This window comes from Echinops telfairi, unplaced genomic scaffold, assembly GCF_000313985.2.
Source record: "Echinops telfairi isolate 266 unplaced genomic scaffold, ASM31398v2 ScPeMD7_443;HRSCAF=831, whole genome shotgun sequence".
Classification (NCBI taxonomy): Eukaryota; Metazoa; Chordata; class Mammalia; order Afrosoricida; family Tenrecidae; genus Echinops; species Echinops telfairi.
In genome coordinates this window covers 61307812-61333268 of record NW_022104341.1, presented here as the reverse complement: position 1 = coordinate 61333268, position 25457 = coordinate 61307812, and the positions used below count along the sequence as shown (strand labels likewise).

Genomic DNA, 25457 nt, shown 5'->3' with positions numbered 1-25457 from the left:
CTCTCCTCCTCCCCCTTCATCTGCTCCCGTGTGCTCCAATCAGATATGTCCCTCTCCCAGAGCTGCAGATTCAGTGCCCTCCTTTGAAATAAATTCTTCTGCGGGGAGGAGCAGGTGTCCACATAGTAGTTGGGATTGGGGCCAGCCCCTCAGACCTCTCCACTGGTTCCCTACTCCATGGCGGCATGTTGCATTCACATCTTAGAGCACTGGGTTGAAGTCTGGTCCCTCTTTCCCTGTGGTAAAAGTACTTTTACCATCAAAACAAGAGAGGGAGTGGCTGAACTCAGCATGTCAATTGAAGGATTAATTAAGACCCTTTTTCCTAGGCTTAAGTAACCATAGTGCTCAGCCCTGTGTTCTATGGATCCACTTTGTCATTTTCAAACCATAAATAGTGGTGATCCCTGTTTGTCTTCTTTCTTCTTTTTCTTTTCAGATAAAAATCATAATGTAAACCTCTAAATTTTCTTTGAATTCTAAGGTTCTGTACAATTCCCTCCCGTATCTCTCATAAATTCAGATAATTTTCTGATTTAAACTCAAAGTAATATCCCAAATGATGTTTCACTTTCTGAAAGCACCTCTTGAATAAAGAATCATGTTTACCTTGCTTTAAGCCTCAGGATAAGAAAGAAGTATTTTCTCCATTATATTTAATTACTAATCTAAGTATTGCATGTCACTGTAAAAATAAAACAGGAATGTCAGATGTGGACTGTGATACCAAATTGTTGATTTTAAAAAGAACTCAATCATGTGATCTAGACTAAATGGTTGGTTTAAAAAAATCCCAAGCATTTAACTTTACATACTTGATATGTGCATTACACATTTAAACAGTTGTTCCAAAGTATTAAAACTCTTCACCATTCCAAGTTTTGGACAATTTTCTAATAGACACAAGAGATTTCCATTACCCCTTAAAGTAAATAGAAAGAATAATATTCTTTATTCTAAAATGACTTTTAAAAATGGTATGTGCTTTTAAAAATGATGCGAGAAAATTCCACATGCTCTTTTAGCAGTATTTTTATTAATAGTATTGTTTTAAAAGCAAAGGAACATTAAAGTGAGGCAGGCTTGCGTTCCAACTCTACTCCTTTCGAGCTTTGGCAAATCATTTATCTCTTCTCTGCCTCAATTGCTCTATATGTCAAGTCAGTACAATAATAACATCAAGTTAGAGAAACTCCATAAAGAATACAATTCTTGAACATAAAAGGGGGTCTTGGCATATGTTAGTTTCCTAATTTTCCATTAGCAGTCCCAAGGAATATTTTTATATATGGGTCTCTTGAACCAGAGAGTGAATCCCTTGTTGACCAAATCCAGAGAACTGCAGGGTAGAGGCTCACTTCACAGTAGACTTGCAATAGGACGGAATGTGTTGTCTGTCGCTTCCTATGTGACCACGTTCTCTTCCGCCTGCATATTGTACTTGGCAAGAAGACACGGAGCCTGTTGTGCTCACTCGCACACCCTCAGTACAATCAGAAGGAGTCAAGTTTGTCTATGTTTAAAGGATTTAGCTTCTTGAAGTGTGTTCTTCCGCAAACCTACAGGGGGATTTGTCCCAGGCTTCCCGTTGACAAGCAAAGGCGTTCCCTGCATAATCTGATACGGAATGAATAGACTGCTTTGTTTGCCGAGCAGGTGAGAGCCCAACTTGCTCTTGTTGCTAAAAACCTCGGCCGGAAAAATGACTAGTGTTACATTAGTACTAAATTAGCCTCATTCCTTTCCTAATCATTACCTTCTTGGTGATCCCAGCGAAGATCCAAGAACAACAGAGATCTCCCCCTTCCTCCCACAAGAAATTTGAAGAGTTTTATACTATTCATAATGATGATGACAGCATCCAACAACTGTTAGCTCTTCATTTTTAAAGGTTTTGTCATGAGCAGTATTTCGTTTGATGCTCATATGAACTAAATGTGATAGAAAGCCTACTCTCCTACTGCCACAGAGCCTATTCCAGCTCATAGCCACCCCATAGCACAAAGTAGAACTGGTCCCATAGGGTTCCCAAAGCTGTACATCTTTTGGGAAGCAGACCGAAATCTTGCTCCCATAGAGTGGTGGGTGGGTTTGAACTGTTGACCTTTGGTTACCAGAGCTCCTTACGTTAGGGAAAGTAGGTATCATGGTACCTATTGCCCCAGGAAACTGGGGCAAGACAAGTTAAGTTTCTTGCTTAGAGCAATTTTGAATTTCCAACCAATACCTCTATCCCCCAGTGCCCTTCCAATACAAAAGGATTAGGAACTATGACACTAACATGTCATTGAATTCTACCAGCCTCTTCATTCCTTCCGTACAACAACGCTGTGAAGTGTAGGCACTATCATGCCCACTTTACAGAACAGTCTGCTCAGAGAATCAGTCCCTACTGAAGGCAAGCACCGTATTCAGCGGTTTCTGGCTCTAAAATGCACTTCCTTCTGCTGGCTCTGTTGTGTGGACCTATAGGCATCTGAGTGAGGCCCTGTGGTAGGCACTCTGCCGCATAGGTGAGATCTTTCCATCTATCTACACATCCACAGACCTAAGACTCATGAGACTCAGTTTCTAGCAATGATTAGAATGGCCTTCCACTGTACATTTACATTGTACATGTTGGGTTATATATTTTCCTGAAAAGTGCTGAATAACACTGAAGCTTCAGAAGATAATGCTTGCTTTATCCTGGGGGTGGGACAACGTTGTTATTGTGTGCTACACATCACTTCCAAGTCCCAGGGGACTTACAAAACAGACTAGAATTGCCCCCTAGGAGTTCCTGGGCTGTACTCTTTATGGAAGGAGCCCTGGTGGCAGCGTGGTTAGGAGCTGCTAGACCAGACATGAAATCTCTCCACTAGCCGCTCTGGCCGAGAAAGACAGGAACCCACAGGGACAGTTCTGCCCTCTCCTGTAGGGTCACTGAGTCGCTGTGCTTCGACTCAATGGTCGTGAGAGATGAGTGTACGGAGGACTAAGTTCAAAGGCAGCAGATCTGCTGAAACCTCAGTGTTATTTGGTACTTTTCAGACTGACCTCTTCTGTCCTACCTCCAGGAAACAGGAGGCACCCTAAAACCCCAAGAAAAGAGTCACAAAACTGCCATTCTTAAATCAAACCAGTGGACACTGTTGAGTCAATGCCAACCCAGTGGGCGTCGGAGGGCTCTTGTGCTCTGCAGTGCTTTCATCGACTGAGTTTTCAGGAGCAGATCGTCAGGCGTTTCTTCCTGAAGCCCCTCTCGCTAGACTCAAACCACTGCCCTTTGGATGAGCAGCCAAGTGTGTCAAGCCTTGGGACCACCCGGAGGTGCCATTCTCAAATTCCTGGCAGTGTGATATAGAATGGGAATTCTGAAGCAAGGCCAACAGCCAGAAATGGAAACTTTTTACTTACTTGCTATGTGAGGGGGCTTCAAAAGGTTTGTGGAAAAGGAAAGTAAAAGGTCATGGAAACTTTCCACCAGCTTTTTGAAGCACTGCCCACCGCCCCTCATGTGCTCTTGGCCAGTTATGTTACCATTGTCCCTCCGCTTTCTCGTCTACAAAAGGGGAGATAAGCATGGTTGGTACCTGCCTCCTTGAGTTGTTTGTGAGGATAAATGAGTTCAGTAAAATGGCTTAGAACTGTACCTGGTCCATAGTCATAATAATCAGTACTATGATTTCTGCCAAAATAAAATGATAAACATTAATTTTTAATTATAACTAGAAACCAGATTTTACCTCTCCCCAAACTCATCTGAGGGTTAGTACATTGTATATTCTCAACACTCAGCTTTTGGTGCATGTGGTAAAGTAAATTACTTAATATGGCTCCTCTAACCAAGTCTTCATAACACCCATCAAATGATTGGTTGGGACAATGCAAATGGGAGGTTGGTCAGTTTTGCCATTCCACTGTGCAGGTAAGTGAGCCATCTCAGGCGCAGGAAGACAGGGAATCCTGTGACCAACAAGAAAGAATTGCCACCGGTGGTGCACATGCAAAATCCCAATCTGAAGTGGTGAAGGCAGCAGAGGCCGTAGTGCCAAGATCAGGAGCCAGAACAGGGGAGCAAGACCGAAACCAGTGAGGCAAAGCCACTCTCAGATGGGGAGGCAGAGTGGAGGTGCAGCATCAAGACCATGAGGCGGAGTAATATAGTAGGTTCCCAGACAGAATGAACAAGGCTAAGGGACCGCGTGGCTGAGAGGTCCAGGACCAGAGAGACATGCCTGCTAGCATGGCTGAGAAGAGGCATTGCAGACAAAAGAACTGTATCGTTAACATTTTGTCACCTCTCAGTTTCCAAAATAAAGCCCCTCATTGAGTACTGCGTGGCTATTGCAATGAATTGTGAAACCCAAGAGAAGTCGGAGGCCATATGGTTGGTGTCAGAGGGATATGGAAAACGGAGAGTGGGGGCGTGGCTGATCTCTGCCTCATGGCCATTGTCCTTGGGCTGGTGTGGAGTTAAGACTCTCATTCTGTATTTTGTAGCCAGAGGTTCCTGTGCATTTTTTCAATGCCCCTGTATTAGTCTAGGTACTTTAGAGAAACAAATCCACAGCAACTCGTGTATAAGTGAGTTTTATATAAAGAAAGTTTGCATCACGAAAACATCCCAACTCAATGCTGCCCAAGCCCACAAGTCCAACAGTAACCCATTAACCCAACACCAGTCCACAAAGTCCTCCACCTCACAAAACAGAGGCAATAATGCCGACTGCAGGAGGAAAGCTGAGTCCGTGAACGTGTAAGCATCTCAGCACTGGCAGGGGTCTCCACACGGCTGCTCCAGCACCCAGGGCTGCATTGGGATAGGTTCATGTGGCTTCTCCTTGGGGATGTCTTGTAGGAAGTCAATCTTGCAAGCTGAAGCAGGGAACTGCTAAAGCAGCTGCACCCTGGTGCGACCATCACAAAGCAAGAGACATGTTGTACATGTTAGGTTATATATTTTCCTGAAAAGTGCTGAATAACACTGAAGCTTCAGGGGATAATGCTTGCTTTATCCTGGGGGTGGGACAACGTTGTTATTGTGTGCTATACATCACTTCCAAGTCCCAGAAAGGCGAGGCTCACCACCCATTTATCCATCTGCCTTTCAATTAGCCCCACATGTGATTATTGGCCAGGTTGGCACAATTAACTAACTTGCCCCTTTCTAATCTCTTGCATCCATCTTCAATAATCTCCTCTTAACCTCAAGTTCTCTGTACATAAAATCAAGCTAATAATATCAAGCCAACCCAAAACCCCGCTGCTATGGAATCAATTCCAGTTCTTGCAACCCTGTAAAACAGAACAGAACCGCTGCCATAGGGCTCCCAAGGGTGTCAATCTGTACAGAGACAGACGCCACATCTTTCTCCGGTAGAGCAGCTCGTGGATTTGAACCACCAATCTCTGGTTTGCAGCCTGGTGCTTTAACCACCACGCCATTTTGTTCATTGAACTAATGAACAAGTGAAGGGTTGATATTATGAGTGCATTACTCATTTTCTTGTGAATTTGAGTTGACCAATTTGGATTTTCGTAAACAATCCGATGAGGTTATTGGTTACCAGGACATACCATTAGGTGGCCCCTCTCTCTAAAGTTAATGTACTGAAATTTTTAAAAATTGAAACAGAAAAAAATTGTAACCAGGATTTATAGAACTGCTCTGTGGTAGAGAACCCCGGTGCCATTCAGCACAGACACCTCACTTCTGTAGATGAGGAGTGAAATGAGGCCCAGAGAGGTAAATGCTTTTTACCTCATTTGACCTGTGCAAGGTGCAGAGCTCCCCAGAGGCGGACCGAGCCCTGAGCCTAGGCCCTGCATTCTCGGCCCGCTCTGTGACTTTGCAGACACTGGGGCCAGGATTCTTTAGTGATGTCAGTGCTGGAAGATGCAGGCCTGGCCCTGGCAGTCGAAACCAGCCAAGCAAGGGCACGGTTCCTGGAACCCAGTGGGAGCTGCTCTGGGCTGATAGCCAATGGAGGAAGAGCCTTCTAGGCTACATTAACGGTCTTGGATATATACAGTTCTCTACGAGACGTTTAACTTTGAAGGTGTTAGAGAAATGCTGGTCTACAGCTACAGAGAAGCCAAATCAGAAGGGGACCCACACACATAGACAGTCTTCATCAGAACCCTGTGCAATTTCTAAACGTTTGAACTTTAAACTTTTTAACCTCAGTGAATTATGTTGAAGGTTTGATGGAAACACATTTTAGTAAGCAATGGATTCTTTTTTCCCCCCTTCCCACAGTGGATTTGTGTGTATAGTAGGATAGAAGGATTTTAAAGCATGGAATGTAACATTATATGTGTTATTCTAACGAGCCTAACATTTGCTCTTCTTTGTTTTTACACCCAGATTCAAAGGATTCCAAGGAGAAGAATAAAATGGAAATCTTGTACATACTGGTGCCGAGCGTGGCCATTCCCCTGGCCATCGCTTTCCTCTTCTTTTTCATCTGTGTCTGCCGCAACAACCAGAAGTCCTCCGCGCCGCCGGTCCAGAGGCAGCCAAAACCCGTCCGAGGTCAAAATGTAGAGATGTCCATGCTCAGTGCATATAAACCCAAGGTAAAGTGAACAGAGCCGTGTTTGCTCTAAACAAAGCAGTATACGCCTCCCACGCTTTGAAATCAAATAATATAGAATCTGTGTTTAGAGCACTCACTCACTGTCATCGAATCAGTTCTGACTCATAGCGACCCTGTAGGAGAGAGTAGAACTGCCCCTGTGGATGTCCAAGACTGAACATCTTTATGGGAGCAGACAGCCTCATCCTTCTTCCAAGAAGCAGCTCGTGGTTTTGAACTGCTGATATTGCGATCAGCTGCCCAACAGCCAGCCCACTGCACCATGAGGTCCCCGAAGGACTTAGGGTTTACAGAGAAAGAAATCCCATACTTTTCCAATTACATTGAGAGGGAAAGATACAAAGAAAGAGACGAGAGGAAGAGAGAAGCAGTCCAACATTGTTTACTAACTTCATTGTCCAAAATACCCTTTTTATAAATAACAGGCATTACTTAATCTTTGGATTAGGCACATTTAAAAAGAACTACTGTTCTCTCTCCCCTGCCATTCCTACACTCTTTGCATCCCATTGTGTAACTTACCTGCCCCTCTTCTCCCTGGGCTCCATCAACGACTTCCTTCCTTTGAGCTTTTCCGCATCATCTTTCCGCAGTCGGGTCACTGGAGGTCCTGGCAGGCTCGCCGGCCGTTACCTTCAGTGGGGCACAGGCACTGGCTCTCCAGCTGAAACACGGAACAGGCTTTCTTTCAGGAAAGTCAGCACCTCAGCTAGGGACCTCTCCGCAAGGATTTCATTCAAACCATTCAGGATCCTCCGAGTCAGAATCGGCTCAATGCCAGTGAGTGCGGCGGTGATTTCTGGTCTGGTTTGGTTTTCTGGTTTTGTATCCAATAGCCATTTGTTTTGTCTTATGACGATTCCATAGGCATCGTCATTCATTCACTCAACAAGAATTTGCCTTCTCTGCGGGTGAGTGACTAGATTATTCTTTTCTCTTCTGTAAGTGACACGTCACTTCAAATGCAGTTTTAAAATATCCATTGTTGGCATGTTCTCGGTGCCCCCTTCTATAGGAACTCTTGAATAAGTCTTCAATAATCCTTTCTTAGCTTCAATTTTTCTGTGTGTAAACTCAAGCTCACAATACCAAATACCCGCTGCTATGGACTCAATCCTGGATCAGAGTAATCCTATCAGACAGAGTAGAACTGCACCTATGGATTTCCCAGGCTAAAATCATTAAGAAAGCACGCAGCCACACCTTTTTCCCACGGAGCTGCTGGCGAGTTTGAGCCCCTTGACCCCTCAGTGAACAGCTGAGCACTCCATCACTGCACCACGGGGTCCCTTCATGTAATTTCAGAGGAGAAATGCCTTCCCACTTACACTGACTAATCCTCTACCCAGTAAGTAGAGGAGCATCATTGGAATTGACACATGGCCCTCATTTGATTTCATTTGGCTTTGTTGTTTAAGTTATTTTACTTTAACGGCCTTGAAAAGTGCTGCTATTGTAAAATCATCCGTTGGTGAGGTCTTGGAGTCTCTTTAAAAGTCTTTTTCAAATACCCAGTCTCAACAAAACCACTGTCTCTTACTAAACATGCGTCCCTGCCGTGAAAAGAGCCAAAGCTCAGACAGCCAGGGATTTCATTCAGGGACAGACGTGCAAGTGAGAACTCCATGCTTGGCTTCCTAGCTTCCAGCAGGGGGATTGATGTACCTTATTAGGTTTGGGCACACAAATGACATTCCATCCTCACAAAGCTGTGATTTCAGAAAACATAGGCTTTGAGAGTTCAGTGTATTGCCCAAGGTTAGACAGTATATCAGGTTTGAAGTTGGTTCTTCTTTGATGCCTGATCTGTTGTTTTCCACTCCACAGGACCCCAGGCTAGAAGGGTGTGCAGGGCTCTACCCATGAGTCCTGGTGGTCCTATGAGTCACTTTTAACTAGGAATCCTTTCTCCAGGTGAAGCTCAGGCTGGGACAAGGAACACTGTGAGGCTTTGTGAGGGATAATTGAGGCAAGATGAGGGCTGATAGAACCTGGGAGCATGGTTTTGAACTTCCACAGCATGACCCTCTGTTGTAAAAATTCCACAAAGGCCATTTGGTTGTTGATCAGTGCGTCTGTGCCAGGACCAGGGCCACCTAGGACAAGTACCAGTTCCCAGGAAGGACAAGGAAAAGGCCCTGCCTCACCTACTTGTCATAGGAGTTATGCTTCCTTGAGGTCGCGCAGCCAAGATTTTAGGGAGCTTTTAAGAGTGGGCAGGGAAAGGCAGGGCACAGTGAGCAGCGCAGTCTTCCTTCTACCCATGGATGTCTGGGCACCTTGAAGACCACTCCCCTTCTTCCAGAAGTGGGGATTTTTGTTTCTGAAGGATGTCAGAAGTCCCTAATATGTAAGTTAAATCATCTCTAATATTCTTCTTGTAAAATTTACATCTAATCACTTATATATCTTTCTATTTAATACCATTTCATCATTTAAAATGTCATTTACTATAGAATCATGCTCATATCCCTGAAGGAATTCATGAAAGGCTCCGAGTCATTCATTCCTAGATCTGAATTTACTTTCCTGGCTCTGGAAAGATTGGCACTAGACAAGTTTTCCAGGTAATTCCTCCAGTGGCAAGGGGAAAGTACTGGAACGCTGCCTCTTCATTCGGGGTCCGTTGTCCTACAATCATTTCCTCCTTCGCTTCACTCTTTAGGAAATGGACATGCACAAGAAACATACAGCTGAGGACAGGAACCAGGCAATAGACTCTGGCCTCCCACTACGTTGCTCTTACACAGCCATGAGTGGTCTGGCCAATGCTGCTTCCTGGAAGGAAAATGAGTTTCCTACCAGCTTCCAGGAACAGATTGTGATACAATTCTTAGAAGGAGATGAAGTACATCCTCAAGTAAAGTCCTCCAAAAATCAAACATTTTGATTAGCTAATTACAAACTACTGTATATACTTGAGTATAAGCTGACCCGAATAGCAGCCAAGGCATCTAATTTTACCACAAAAATTGTATTAAAATGAGGACCTAATGTCGGGGGTTTCAACGGAGAGAAAATGTTTTGAGAAACGATGTACAAATGCGCTTTACACAATTGATGTGTGTATGGATTGGGATAACAGTTGTATGAGCCCCTAATAAAATGTTAAAAAAGAAAAAAAAGCAAAAAAAAATTGTATTAAAAATGTGCTTGAAAACTCGGCTTATATACGAGTATATACGGTACTTTTAGATGATCCTTACATAGGTCTTATGACATTTCAAGTGAAGCACGCTATTCACTTTATTTGAGTTATTATGTACCTTTGAGAATGACAAGAATACCTGTGGAGAGACAGTGTGATCAATCGGGAGCATGGGCACCTGAGCGTGGCTGCTTGGGTTTACTTCATGATCTTGGGCAATGTCGTTGACTTCTTTGTATTACAGTTTCCTTATATGTAGCACGAGGAAAAGTAAGAACAGGGTCCATTGAGTTGTCAATAGATGAATTAATGTGTAAAACACTTTTTAAAAATCACTGCCATCAGATCCATTCTGACTCATAGTGACCCTATTGGACTGGATAGAACTGCCCTCATGAGATTCCAAGATTGTTGCACTTTATGGGAGTAGAAAGTTCCATCTTCTCTCATGGGGCTGTTGGTAGCTTCTAACTGCTGACCTTGGAGGTAGCAGCCAGTGCATAACCACTGCACCACCAGGGCTCTTAAACACTTAGAGGGCCAGTATTGGCCATATCAACATCAGCATTGCTGGTGTAAACCAAGTGGTTGAACAGCAGGACACTAGGCAGCTGCAGAAATTTAGCAGTACAGTGGTGGTAGAGGAAAATAGAAGAGTTGATATTATTGTACATTCATAAGATAACCTTATAGCTGACCTAGTTGACCTTTACACAGCCAATGACTTCACCCTACTAATGGAATAGTCATGGTTCTCTTCTTTCTATTCCTATGATAAATATTGATAAGTCTTAGAAATTCCAGCAATCTAGGTATAAGAGAGACTCAAATCAGTTTGATTATAGGAGTCATACTATATAGCAACCACTGCCCTGGAGAACCCGGCTCCTCTTTGTTATGGTAGAAACCAAGGCAAGGGTCATTTGCAGTCAGGAAAACCATCTCCTAGCTTTGTTGGTCGGCCTCGACTTACCATGGACTTCCATTGTTAGTAGAGGTTTGTTTGTAGTACATTATTGGTTAGTAGACATGATGCTTTGGATTTTTGTAGTCTTTGAAATAAAGCCATATTGAGCTTTGTGGCTTGCATAGAGAAAACGGGCACCCACTGACTAGTACATATGGTCAAACACTGTACCAAGCGCTTTTATACTTATTCCCTCATTTAATCCTTGTGGCTATTTTTGCAGTTGTACAACCAAGGTAGCTGAGACTTCAAAGATTAAATAAAAAACCAGCTGTCACAGAGTTGGTTCTGACGCCCAGTGGCCCCATGTGCATCAGATAGAGCTGCGTGCCACAGGGTCTTTAATGGATGAGTGTTTGCAAGTCGACCACAAGACCTTTCTTTTGAGGTCTCACTGGTAGACTCCAGCCTCCAACCTCTACATGAGCATGTTGACCATCGGCATTACCATGGGACTCCAACATATTCAATATGGTGCCCAAAGTCAACGAGCTGGTAGGTGAAAGATGATTTTCCAACTCTGAGTGAAGGAAGCCCTTGCTGACTCTAGAATAGCATTTTGGTCACAAAACAAACAACTAAACATGTTTCAACTTGGTCAGTGTGGACTGAAGGGTAGCCATGAGTAGCACTCTGGATCTCTTAGAGAAGAAGGCCTACATCAGCAGTTCTCAACCTGTGGGTCACGACCCCTTTGGTCAAACGACCCTTTCCCATGGGTCACCCGAGTCATAACAGTAGCAAAATTATAGTGATGAAGTAGCAACGAAAATAATTTTATGATTGGGGAGTCACCACCACATGAGGAACTGTATTAAAAGGTTGCGGCATTAGGAAGTCGAGACCCACTGGCCTAAATGAAGTCATTTCAGTTCTGTGAAGGAAAAGTGGAATTCGGGCCAAAGCAATAATGTCCCTTTACATATCTGTCCCCCATGTTGATCATGTGAGACAAATGTGAAAAGTTCTGGGATAAACTTTCCCAGAAGTTTGGTGTAGTAAGCAGTGTTTCCCTCTGTTTCTGGATCATCTCCAAAGCATGTTTGGCAAAAAGTTCTCCCAGCACTGGCAAGATCTCTACAACAGAGGGCTCAGAAGGTGCCTTTAAGCAGCACATCAGTATTTTCTGAAACAGAATGGTAGGAGGAATGGCTCAAGTCTCAGGCTGCACCGGGTTGGGGAAAACAACAAAAACCAGCGCTAACTCCCCACCCCCACCCCACCCGCCAGACTCTCGTAAGGGGTTTGGCTCCAGTGAAGTTCGAGTGGTTCAGTTGTTTGTTTTGGTTCCTACTGAGTGCCTTTCCTGGAAAACACACAAAGGACTTTGGAGACCCTAAAGAAAATTCCTGAATGTAAACAGTCCATCTCTAAAACAACTGTAAAAGGTCACTGACACATAAATATTACATGTACCTATGAAATCTAAAAGAAAGGGACCCACATAAGAGAGGGTGCATGGGGGGAGCTGCGGGGGGCCGGGGGGGGAGGCGGAGAATGTCCTGGAACACACATTCTCCCCCACTAGAAATAAAAGGAGAGTGGAAGGCCTGGCTCAGAAAGGATAGAAGCCGGTCTTCTCCAGCCTTGTTCTGATTTCTCTTTGAGCCAAATCAAAAGTGAAATACGCTAAAGATCATCTTTATCCAAGTGAATTTGCCCTTCGGGGTTTCCACTGTCTGGTTCCATCTCTCTTCACGTGCTGAGCTGTGAGTATTTGGATCAGGAAGGAGAGGCTCCTCTGGGAGATTAGAAGCGGATGCCCTTCAGGGAGGATGACGGGCCACAGCAGACAGACTGGCGGACAAGAGCTGGCCTGAGTCTCCAGAGAGGAGGATGGTCTAGGAAGAGTAAAACATTGGACCAAGTTTAGGAAGAAGGAAGACTTAAGAAAGGGTTAGTTTCCTTCTACCCTGTGGAGAAAGGACACGCCTTGTCCTGTTGCATGTAGAGCCCGACCCCCAGCCCCCACCAAGATGAACACGTCTGAAAGGGCTAGAGCTACTGCCCCTCAGGGTAGCCAGTGAACCAGGCCGAGCAAGGCGCAATCAGGAAGTGGAGATGTGCCCCTTGGTTCCACCTCTTAACTGCCCCTTGGCCCATTTAGCCTTTCTGTATGTTCAATGTCCTCGGCTGTTCACAGAAAGAAAAAAAACTAAGTTATATTTATGTAAAGTTATTCCGTGTCCTGAAACCGATTCTGACTCATAAGAGTCTGTGTGCATCAAGATGGAAGCCTGTACCATGCTGCGCCATCCTCACAATGGCTATACTTGAGCCCATTGTTGCAACCACTGTGTCAATCCATCTCATCAAGTGTCTTCCTTTTTAGCACTCACCCTTGACCGAGCATGGTGTCCTTTTCCAGGGACTAGTCCCTTCTGATAGTGAATCTGAAGGATACGAGATAGCATCTCATCATCTTCAGATCTAAGCCTCCTTCTGACTGAACTTCTTGAAACACAAGATTTGTATACTCCTTTGGTAGCCCAAGATATACTTAATATTCTTTGCCAACCCTACAACTCAAAGGCATAGATTCTACTTCAGTCTTCACTATTCATTGTGCAGCATGGCACATGCATTGAGGTGATTGAAAATACCATGGCTTGGGTCAGGCATACCTTTCTTGTCCAAGTGATATGTTTGATTATTAACACTCTAAAGCAGGGGTTCTCAACCTTCCTAATGCCATGATCCTTTAATACAGTTCCTCATGTTGTGGTGACACACACACACACACACACACACACACCCGCCCCAGCTATAAAATTATTTGCGTTGCTACTTCATAACAGTAATTTTGCTGCTGTTATGGATCAGGTGACCCCTGTGAAAGGGTCATTCGACCCCAAAGGGGTCGCGACTCACGAATTGAGAACCACTGCTCTAAGGAACTCTTTTGTCAGACATTTAGCGTGTCATTTGTGGTTTGGACTGCGTGCATCATTTGTGGTTTGGACTGCGTCTTGCTGTTGGGCCGCTCCAGCATCTCTTTGATTCCTTTGTCGTTCATCTGATGAAGTCCCCATGGAGAGTCACCATTGATGCTGTTGAAATAAGGGGGTATTTGCAATGAAGAAGTCATTGGTCCTGCAATCCCTCACATCATTTCCATCAGCAAGCTTTATTTTCCAGGTATGGATCCTCCCTCTCACGGCAACACAGTAGGACAGGGTAGAACTGCCCCTGTGGGCATCTGAGACTGTAAGCCTTTGCAAGAGTAGAAAGCCTCATCCTTCTCTCAGGGGGCAGCTGATGGTTTGGAACTTCTGACCATGCAGGTAGCAGCCCAGCACCCATTATGCCACCTTGATTCAATGGTAGTGAGAGTATTTTCATTTTTATCCCTCCCCTTTGTTTCAACTTTCACATTCCAGTGACCAGTAATTACCAATGTAATTTGTATATTTGATCAATTTCAGATGGCACAAGTTGGAAAAGATCTTCAATTTCTTCATCTTTGGCTATAGTGGTTGGTGTGTACATTTGTAGAAAAGTCGTATTAGTGTCTTCCTTATAGTTCTATGCATAGTATCAGTGACAGCACTGTACTTCAGGATAGATCTTGAAATGGTATTTCTGACTATGAATGCAATTCCTCCTCAATTTGCCATTCACCCCTGATTGTCTGATTAAAAATGGCCAACTAGTGAGTCCATGTCAGCTCACTAATACCTAGAACTGGAGCCCTACTGGTGTAGTGGGTTCTGAATTGGACTACTAACTGCAAGGTCAGCAGTTCCAAACCCCCAGCCACTCTGTGGGTTAAAGAGGAGGCTCTCTTCTATTAAAAGTTAAGGATTCTACCCTGTCCTGTAGCATCCGTCTGCATCAGAATTGACTTGATGGCTATGAGGATCTAGGATGATGATCCTTGTGTTTTCTGCTTCACTTTTAATGACTTTCAACATAACTAGAGTTGTTCTGTGTACATTCCATCTTCTGATGATTAATGCATATTGATAACTCTTTCTTCTTGTTTTCGCTTGTGTGAATCATGCCATACCAAGAAATGAAGGTTATGATCAATGATGAAGTTAGCTCATAAGGTGGAGGTTAATTCTGCTTTGTGGAGGCAGCATTCCCCCAGACTTGTACTTGTAACCTGGGGGCTCACCGCCCAGCACTACATTAGATAATGTTTCACGGGTATTCATAAAAGAGGTCTAGTTTGTCTTAGTTGAGAAGCTCTGCGGACCTCTTTCTACCCTAGATAACCTTGGGAACATTTGCAAAACTGATTGCATAGCTTCCAGCAACACACAAGCCACCGCAGAAGAGCGAACTCAGAGATGAGGAGTAGTTGTGTACAGCACTGTTTATTTGGTTTCCTTTTATTTCATTCAGCAAAAGCTTGCAAGTCATTCATTTCTGTTAGATAGCTCCTCATTTCCATCTCTGAAATTCACTGAGTATTCTAGTGACGCCTGTAATAAGAGGGTTGGGGGGCGGGGTTGGAAAATGTACAATGAGAGTGTTTGCTTGTTTGGTTGGTTTGGTTTTCTACCATGGAAAAAATGACCCTCTCTGAGAAATCTGAAAACTCTTCTTTTCTCCAGTTCTGTCCCCTTTCCTTTCCCCCTTCTCTCCTTCCCCCAAGCTTCCCTTCTTCTTCCGACTATCTTGAATCTGAAAAACAGACAGACTTTCCATTGGCAAGGAACTAAATTATGATGTGTTCACCTCAAGACCAGAAAGGGAGCAGAGCCATTCAGCCAGCACCTCCTGGATCCCCACCTCCAATGTTTCTCAACCTGGCTCATTCATCTGACCACGAGGCATGCAGAGGTGTTAGCAGGTGGGGCTTTCAAGAAGGAGGGACAAGGAAAGGTAGATGCAGCTCTGGGGGAAGAAGGCTGCTGCAAAGGAACTTAGTAAATCCCAAGGTTGAATAGTCCCTGTAGGTCAAAAATCCATCACTCCAGACTGATCTAAGAATAGTGTTGGGAAGAAAGCAGGATTTGTCTAGCGTTCTGAAGCTGGTGGCTGTATCATGTTTCTGAAGTTGCCCTCGTCTCTTGCCAGCTTCTCTGTCTCTATTTCTAGGCAATCCATCTCTCCTTTCTAACTAAATACTTCTGGACGTACTGGAATGACATGATAGTCCTAACATACTATCTGCGCCTCTCCACTTCGTCAGCACTAGATTTCCATCTAAAAATCCTTCTGGGATCCACCCCCGCTCCTTAACTACTGTCCTTACCATATGCCACCACATGTAGTGCTAGAATGCTCTCGGAGACGCTTCCACTTACTTCTTAAGGCCATTTTCTTTCTCGGGACTTCTGAGCTGACTGTCCTATGGACGTGGCCATCTTTGTGTGAACAGTGATGTAATATACTCTGAGGCTCTTCGCAAAGCCTTCCTCCTCCCTAATTTCAGTCAATATCCTCAGCCACAATCTTATTATATTTTGCCCTTGGATTTCTCCTTCCTATTATTTTTACTACTTTTAAAAATTCTCTAAATAGGATCTCTCTCTCTCTCTCTTTCTCTCTCTCTCTCTCTCTCTCTCTCTCTCCCTCCCTCCCTCCCTCCCTTCCTCCCTCCCTCTCTGGATGTGCAGCTGAACTATGAGCAAATATGGCCAACTATTGGTTAAAACTTCCTCTTGCGTTTGACTGCATAAGCCAGAAGGCACTCGGTTCTGCTCCAGCCTTTGAAACTGCCCACAATCCCCAAATAAAAGAGCTGTGGCCTTCCAGCTTTTAAAATGTAATCATTTCCATTTATGAGTGGAGTCAATTGTTTCACAATTCTGATACTGTTTACCTAAGGACCAGTAAAACATACAGGAAAGGAAAATCGCCTTTGGAGTCAAGCAGACTGATGTCAACAACCACGTCCAGATACAACCAGGTCACATTCGTACACACTCCAGGGCACTGAGGCCCAGCGCCGGCAAAGGCTGCCGTGCCAAGGTTCGCGTATTCCAGTCTCCTCGAGGGGACAGCAGTGTGCCAGCCGAAGGAAAGTCCTGCTCAGAGACAAGAGAGCTTTGGCACCCTGAGAAGTCCCCTTCTCTATTGTGGAGCGCTTTGAGGAGCTCATGAACACTCTGCTTCCACTTGCCAGAAAAACACTCCAACATTGGAGGCAGACATTCTTGGATTTGAATCTTGGCACCACGTAAGCTCACTCAATAGTCGTGCCTCGTTGGGCAAGCTCCTGCATGCCTTGGTTTTTTGTTTTGTTTTGACCCACAAAATGGGAAAATGATAGCATGAACCTCTTGGGATTCTGGTGAGGATTAAATGTGTTGATAATGCTTTAAGCACCTATTAGAGACCAGACAAGGCCATTCAGTTGAATTTAGCACCTACCTGCTGTGGAAATATGTAAATGGTCTGCTACTCAGTCTTTCCACCTGTAAACAGGGATCCCAGTCATAGCTCCCCATGGCAGAGGGTGGTTGTGAGGCTAAGAAGAGTTAATGTGTGCAAAGTACTTAAGGCCTAATGCACAGACCCTCATAAAATCATTGCAGCCATTATTATGAGCTCAGTCTCTGGCACATGGCAAGCATTCAACACATGGTACCTATTATTAAACTCAGATTACAAACTCATCTAGATTAGGAGCTGAATCCTCCCCTCTTTAGGTTTCTCTCCTGGCTCCTCAGACACAATTTCGTATGTGTACTATTAGCTACATAGTAGATGGAGTATCCATTAATTGCATATGCACACAGCTCTCTCTCCAAAGATGGACTCTATATGGAAAGAGCCCAGCCATACATTGCATAGCATACATTCTAGAGAGATTTATATTTTAAAACCTCGAGTCTCAGTGCAACGGCGGCTGTGGAGAACATAACCCCAGTGAATGACCATCCGTGGTTCTCCGGTTCTCCGCTGTTCCTTGATTGGGCATTGCCAAGGCACCTTCTCAAGCAGAGTGTCATGTTCTCTGCCTGTGTCAGCCATTGCAATTGCTCAGTCAGGTTCTTCAGATACACTGTGGTCCCTCAGAACGCAGGAGGCAGGGCCTCTGCTGAGGACGTCATTGTCTGATCCTGAAAGCCCTCTTTCTTTAGTCCTGTTTTCCTCAAAGCAAGGCCCCCAGGCCAGGAGCATCTGCACCATCTGGGGAGCTTGTCAGAAATGCAGACTCTCAGACCTCACCAGCGACCTACTAAAGCAGAAACTCTGTGGGTGGGACCCAGCAATCTGTTTTCAACAGCCCTCCCAGGGGCTGCTGGTGCTCACTCTAACGTGGACAGTGGACCTGAGATGTGGCAGGTGAGGAAGTCCCCGGGAACAGACATCTCAGAGAAAACATGTGTTCCAGAAAAAACAGGGACTTGGTAATGTGATCCCATTACACAGAGGGCCCTTCTAATTTCAGCCCGGCCTGAATCTCTGTCTCAGTTCCTGCCCAGACTGAGAGCCAATGACAGTGGGTTTAACCTGATCTTCTCATGCAAATACCCAAGTCCTGCTAGAATCTGTTTTACACGGAATCCCCAAGGACATTGATCACGGGAAATCAGCTATCAAAGGGGCATCAGTCAGTTGTGGAGCAATGTTGTTTGCTGTTGTTGTTGTTATGTGCTGTCCAGTCAGTTCTGACTCGGAGCAACTCTGGGTACAACAGAACAAAACATTGCTCGATCCTACACCATGCTCACAATTGTTGCTATAGTTAAGGCCATTGTTGCAGCCACCCTGTCAACCCATCTCACCAGGGTCTTCCTCTTTTTCACTATCCTTCTACTTTACCAAACATGATGTCCTTTTCCAGGGGCTGATTTATCCCACGAGCACATCCTTGCTTCTAAAGAATGCTCTGGCTGTACTTCTAAGATAGATCTATTAGTTCTTTTGGCGGTCCAGGGTACTTTCAATGTTCTTCACCAGCACCATGGTTCAAATGCTTCAATTGGTCTTCCTTAATCAATGTCCACCTTTCACATGCATGGGAAGTGATTGAAACGATTGTAGCTTGGGTCAGGTGCACCTTAGTCCTCCGAGCGACAGCCTTGCTCTTCAACACTTTAAAAAGAGGTCTTGGGCATCAGACTTACCCGATGCAAAGTGTCGTTTGAGGTCTTGACTCTGCTTCCATGAGCATTGATTGTGGATCCAAGCAAAGCAAAATTCTCGACAACTTCAATCTTTCCTCCATTTATCACGATGACACCTGTGGGTCCAGTGGTGAGGATTTGGGTCTTCTTTACTTTGAGTTGTAAGCCATACTGAAGGCAGCAGTCCTTGATGGTCCTTGGCATGTGCTTCAAGTCCTCCTCACTTGCAGCCATTAACCTGACTCTGATTCGTGGCCACCATGTGGACAACAAAATGAAACATGGCCCAGGCCGTTGTGATGGTTGGCAGGTTAGAGTTCATTGTTGCAGCCACTGTGCATTGTGAATGCCTTCTAACCTTGGGGACTCATTTTCCAGCACTGTTTCAGATAGTATTCTATTGTGAACCCTGGAGTTTTCATTGGCAGGTATTTAGTAGATTGCCAGGCTGTTCTTCCCAGTCTATCGTGGTCTAGACAGTCCGCTGAAGCCTATTTACCATGCATGTCCCTGCTGGCACTTGAAATCTTGGTGATATAGTGTCCAGCATCACAGTAACAAGCCTCCACAGTACCACCAACTGACAGACGGGTAGTGGCTTGGGACCTTAGGACATGGGAGGAGTGTTATCCTGAAGTGGCAGGGCTCGCAAAGACTGCAGGGAGAGGTTTGAGGTTAATTGTATGAATCTGCGCTTCAGTCTTTTCCAAGACCCTGCTGTGGAAGGCACTTTCTTACCCAAGAGAGACATCCTGGGTTCTGGTTCCTTCTACCTTAGCCCTGCCTTTTTAAAGGTGCCTGCTTTTAGTGGAACCCAAACGTTAAGTAAACCTATCTCATTCAGGTTGAAGGCAAAAACACTACACGCACAAGAGAGAGGCGTCCCTGCCGCAGGTTGGGGACCTCACAAAGCCCTCACTGTTTCCTTTGGGAAGCATTTCTATCAAATGAGTAGGAAGCGACAGGTTACTATTAACACCTTCCCCTGGAGAAGTCATCTCAATGCCATTATCACCTGAGGGGAAAAGAGATAAAATCTCAGGGCCTGTCTTCCTTTATCAGCTGCCACTTACATAATTACAATTTTTAAAACAAACAAACAAAAAAATTTACCCACGGTCCATTGATTTCATATCTAAAGTTAACAGATCTAAAGGAATTGGCACCAGCAAGCAGTCTAGGCCCCGTTCCTCAGCAGTTTCCGACAGCGCTTCAACAACAATATCAACAACAATAACAACAGCTGCCACGCTTTCTGCCCTTCCACCCAAACTGACTCACAGCAGTCAGTTTACACTGGGGTACAATTGAGCATCACCACGTGGGGTACACTGTTTACACTGGGGTACACATGAGCATCACCGCGTCCCAAGGAAAGATGCAGGTTTAAGAACAATGTATTGATTGCATCAGCTTCGAGTCTTAGTCTGCCGTCCCTGTTACATAATTTTTTTTAAAATACGGCACAGGGGCAGATGTGTGTTTACTTTGAGAGGTAAAAATGTTACCATTTAAACTGAAAGCCTGTTTCAGTTTTAAGGTACTTAATTGCCTTACAGCCGATAATAAACCGAGCCCTTCTTGTCATTCAACTAATGGAGGGAGTGATAAAGAGATAGGAGCCGGGGACCCTATCCATTCCAACTTTCCTTTGTACTTGGTTTACTTTGGCACCGTGCCTCATGTGTATTTTACACTTCTTTACATTCTGTACGTCCCTGTATGACAAATACTTGTCAAACAAAAACTAAACAGATTTATAACCCCTTCACTTGAAATGAGCCAAAATTGAACTGCCAAAACTTTATGACTTCATTTTCTTTCATAGTTTTCCACTACATTGGTTCAAATAGACGAACCCCACTTGAGGTCAGGCCGAGGTCATTTCACTTTCATTACTAAAATATAATTTACAATATGCCAGACCCAAACAAGTTTAGCCTAAAGGGTTTGTATAATGTAAACCATCTGTTCCCCAACAATACAGCTAATTTCCTGCCGTCACCGTACAGTCTACTGACTGCTTCTTTAAGGGCTTTTATGATTTTTTAACTAGTTCAGGATTTATGTAAAATTTGAAAATGGGTCTACAGTTAAGACTCATTTGTACCAAGTAACTTGAGCATTTTAAAAATGCAAATCACTCTGCAAATGGTTCCCCTGGAACCAAGCTCCTCGCAGGGAAGAAAAAAAATCCCGACATTTCTGTGCCTGCTGCTGCACAGGTGTTTGAGGGCAAGGTTTTGCTAAACCTGCCGATTTCAGATGCTTTATGTGCAAAACGCACCACGTGGAGTTGACTGACTCTGGTGAACTCCCCTTTCCTGTCATGGGCTGGAGGGCGTTTGCACTGTGTGCTGGCTGGCCGGCTAGGCATTGGTGCGATAGGACAGGCCACACTTTGAGTTGAAAGGGGCTCGTGGTCTGAACAGGAGAGAAGCGAGTCTCCCACTGAGCAGCCACCCACTGAGGCTGAGCTCATCTCCCAGCAAGGTGGCGGGCCTCAAGCGCAGCCTCCGGAGACATGCCCCGTGACCGTGACCGTGGGATTGCTGGCCAGGCGACTTCTCCGGTTTCAGATAGAATGGTGCTGCCCGCAACGCAGGAGACCTTGCCGATCCAAGCGCAGCTCATTTTGGCTCTCCAGAACATTCTTGATACTTGGTCTAAGCCTTTCTCCATTTGTACAGTGGAAAGAGTAAAAGTTCTCCTTCCAAAAGCAAATACAACAAGAGATCAAATCTGCTTACCTCAGTGTAGGAGAATGCAGCCAGCCTTCTTAGCTGTGAAGCCGCAGGTCCGTGGTGTGTCAGCCCTTGGCCAAGGTGCTGCCCACCACTTCTCTTCCAGCCCCAGAAGCGTGACCCCCTCCTCCCTGTATCATCTGCTACCACACAGCCTTGCCCAGGATTCGGTCTCTCCCCACCTCCGTCGGCCCCTCAAAATCTCACCCAGCCTCACTCTCCAGACGAAACTGCCATGTTTGAAAGGGTTCTTTTCTTCTTTCTTTCTTGTAACAAATGTAGGGGTACAGTAAAGCATTAACTGAAGGAAACTTGACACTTTTTTTAAAAATTAAAATTACAAGGTATTATAGGAGATAGCCAAGAACTACTTAAGATGCTGAATGATTTTAAATTGCTTGCATTTAGTCCACTTCCCATATAATTTCCCTAATAAGGATACTAAGACTCATTTAATGAGCACTTATTAGGTGAAAATTATATACATACTATGCAAGCAAGATATCACTTCAGGGACCTGGAAACAGAGGCTCAAAAAAGTTAAGAAACTCATCATCTAAGGTCAACCAATAAATATAGGACACATTCCATCGTGCATTGAATGAGTTAAGCTTTGGGAAGTGTTCACACTAGTGAGCATTTGTATCCATAAATATGAACTACTATTCAAGGCATTCGACTGTGTAGGGCATGTGACTGTGTAGATTGTAACAAATGATGGCTAAAATTGAGGAGAATTAGAACTCTAAAACATTTCATTGTGCTCATGCAGAACCTGAATATATGAGGCTAAGCAATCCAAACAAAAACAAGGGAATACTGTGCAGAATTAGTATTAAAATACATTTAAAATCAGGAAAGATGTGCATCTGTGTTGTCTCTTACTTATTCAATCTGCACACTGAGCAAATAACCCAAGAAGCTATACGGAGAAGAATGTGGCATCAGGAGTGGAGGAAGACTTGGGAATAACCTGTGATATGCATGTGAAACAACCTTGCTTCCTTAAAGTGAAGCGGATTTGAAGCACTTACTGACAAAGATCAAAGTATGGATGATACTTCAACATAAAGAAAATAAAATTCATAACCGGATCAATAAGCAACATGATGATACGTGGAGAAAATATTGAAGTTGTCAAGGATTTAATTTTACTTGGACCCACAATCAATGCCAGTGGAAGAAAGTCAAGAAACAAAATGACCATTAGGCCAACCTGCTACCGAAGAGCTCTTTAAAGTGTTCACGAGCAAAAATTTCATTTTGAGGTACATCTGACCCAAGCCAAGGCATTTCGGTCGCCTCCTACAAGGGGGTACCCCCCAAAAAACTGGAATTCATCTGGGTGGAGCCAAACTTTCATAGTACACATTTTCCCCACTAGGCGAGCAATCCAGCAACTCACCTGAGTTAGTGTACCCAGTGGTGTTGCCTGGGAAGGTTCTCTTTGGTCATAGTGAATTTTTTCATAAAAGCCATTTCATTCAAATCGCATTTTTTTGTGTGTAACGGCTGATTTAATAGAAGAACGTGGGGCTGTGAAATTTTGTCTCCTGCTCGAGAAAAATGCTGCAGAAACTTTTGTGATGTTGAACACAGCTTACAAGGACAGCGCTATGGGAAAAACTCAAGTGTATAAGTGGTTTTCTTGTTTCAAAAAAGGTGAAATGTCAAATGATGACAAACCTTGTTCTGGACACCCGTCAATTTTCTGATCTGATGAAAATGTCCACTCGTAGTGTATTTGGAGTTCGTTCTACCAGGTCAGACTGTTAATCAAGCTTTCTGTTTACGGGTTCTGAAAAGATTGTGCAACAGCGTGCGACAAAAGAGGCCTGATTGGTGGCAGATGGGGGACTGGTTTTGCCACCACGACAATGCACCTGCTCGTGCAGCCATCTCAGTGTGCCGGTTTTTCGCAAAAAATAGCATGCCTCTCGTGCCCCATGCACTTTACTCACCTGACTTCACTACATGCAACTCCTTTTTGTTTTTGTGAATGCAGAGGGACATGAAAGTAGAGCTACTTGATGACCTAGAAGAGGTGGGAAAAACAAACAAACAAACAATGAGGGAGGTGCTGTCAGTCATCCAAACAGATGAGTTTGACAAATGTGTCCAAGAATGGAATCACAGATTTGACAAAAGTGTTAAATGTAATGGAGAGCACTTTGAAGGTGCTAAGTTTGTTTTATTAAAAAAAAATTTAAATACATCGCTTTAAAAAAAATCTGGGTTTTTTTTTGAGGGGGTACCCACTTGCATGTTTGTAAAAGCTGGACAATGATTAAGGCAGGCTACACTAACTATTGTAAAACTAACTCAATAAAGGATTCTAACTTGAATGTGCAAAGTGTTGTTTTAAACACAATACTAAGAACTCTGGATTCCATATGTATTTGCAACAGTGTTGGCTCCAATTGGAGTTCTCAGAAAAGTATTCATTTGCTTAGAAAGGAAAACTTTTAAATGCAGGGGTTATTTTTAAGAATAAGTTCTATGAAAAAATTTAGTGCTTGGTGATATTCAAAACAAACAGACAAATAAGGCTAACTATCAGGCTAGATTTGAGACCAATTTTCAAAAAGTAGTAAAAACACACAATGGTATAATACAAAATGTTCCAATTTGATATGTATTACCATTGTGAAACAGATGCTGTCCCCTCTCATCTTTAAGGTCCGTAATCATCTCACTTCTTACCGATAGGAAGGGCAAAGCCTGCCTTCAAGACTCACCACCTGATGGAGGGAACACAGTGTATGCATAGGTAGAACAGCAGCCAGGTGAAAAGCCAAGCTCACTGCCATCCAGGCGACTCCTAGTCACCCCATAAGACAGGGTCAAACTGCCCCTGGGAGACTCTGAGACTAACTCTCGCTGGAAATAGAAAGGCTGTTCTTTCAGACTTCCGCCCTTTTGGATCTCAGCCCAACGCATAACCACTACACCACCAGGGCTCAGAGAACAGCCATAGCCAGGCAATAATAGCTAATGGTTACATAACACTTGCCATGCCCAGACTTAGTCTCGAGTACTTAATAAGTGTTAACTTGTGAAAGTTCACAATGACCCATTGAGAGTCGTACAGCCACCACCCCCATTTTGCAGGTGAAGGGATTGAGACACAAGAGGGTTAAATAGTGTATCCACCCTCACGCACCAGGTAAGTGGGGAGAGTCGGATTCAAACTCTGGTTGTTCAGGCTGTCTGGCTGTGGAAGCCACATGTCCGTATAACCAGCCATCACACTGCTTCATATACGGGCCCCCAGGTCAGCAGAGAAGGCAAGGACCACTGAGGAATGGTGTTCATGGAAGGTTTCGGAGGAGTGGAGCCAGAAGCAGGTCTTTTTGGAAATAAATGATTGCCTGAGACGGGAGCAGCACATTCCAAACACCCCACCTCTCAGATGAACGATCGGGAGGCCAGTCCTTCATTTCCTTTCTCTGGCTGGTGTTACAATAAATATCCCTGGAATGAACGATCCTTAACAGAATGAATGATGCGTTAGGCAAGCGTGCGCGTGGTGTTTGGATGCAACAGTGAGCAAGCCTATTTCACCAAAGAGATAGCCTTTCACATAGAAAAGAAGCAAGTGTTTGTGGTAAGGTGGGGCGGGGAGAGCGGGTGGGGAGGGTATAGGTTAGAGCCAGATCCTAGCAAGCCAGCCTAAGGGTGACGGCTCTGTCCTCCCTCGCCAACCATGCCTCTCACACAATGCGTACGGGCAGGCCTGGGGGGTCTCCGCGCCAGTGGATTGGGGATGGGTCTGCGGATCGGCATGTGTGATAAGCTTTGGTCTGAAGAGCAGACTTTGAGTAGCAAGGTCTACGCAACAAGGAGGAATGTGAGCTGGGGGCTATTTCTGCCCTGGGGGTGAGCAGGAGAATGTTAGCCCTGGCCTATGACACTTCCACTAAGTTGCAGCCAATCATTTAAAAGACTTCCCTACCTACACTATCACATTTCGTCTGATTAAAC

General features: G+C 44.5%; 1 protein-coding gene across 1 annotated transcript in view; it reads left to right on the top strand.

Annotated features, from left to right (window-relative positions):
• Positions 1 to 25457, top strand: part of LOC101649458 (inactive tyrosine-protein kinase transmembrane receptor ROR1) — a 343582-nt gene that overhangs the window by 178747 nt on the left and 139378 nt on the right. The window contains exon 7 of the mRNA XM_045292145.1: positions 6353 to 6564. Within this exon, the coding sequence (XP_045148080.1) occupies positions 6353 to 6564 (212 nt within the window). The remainder of the gene's footprint in view (positions 1 to 6352; positions 6565 to 25457) is intronic.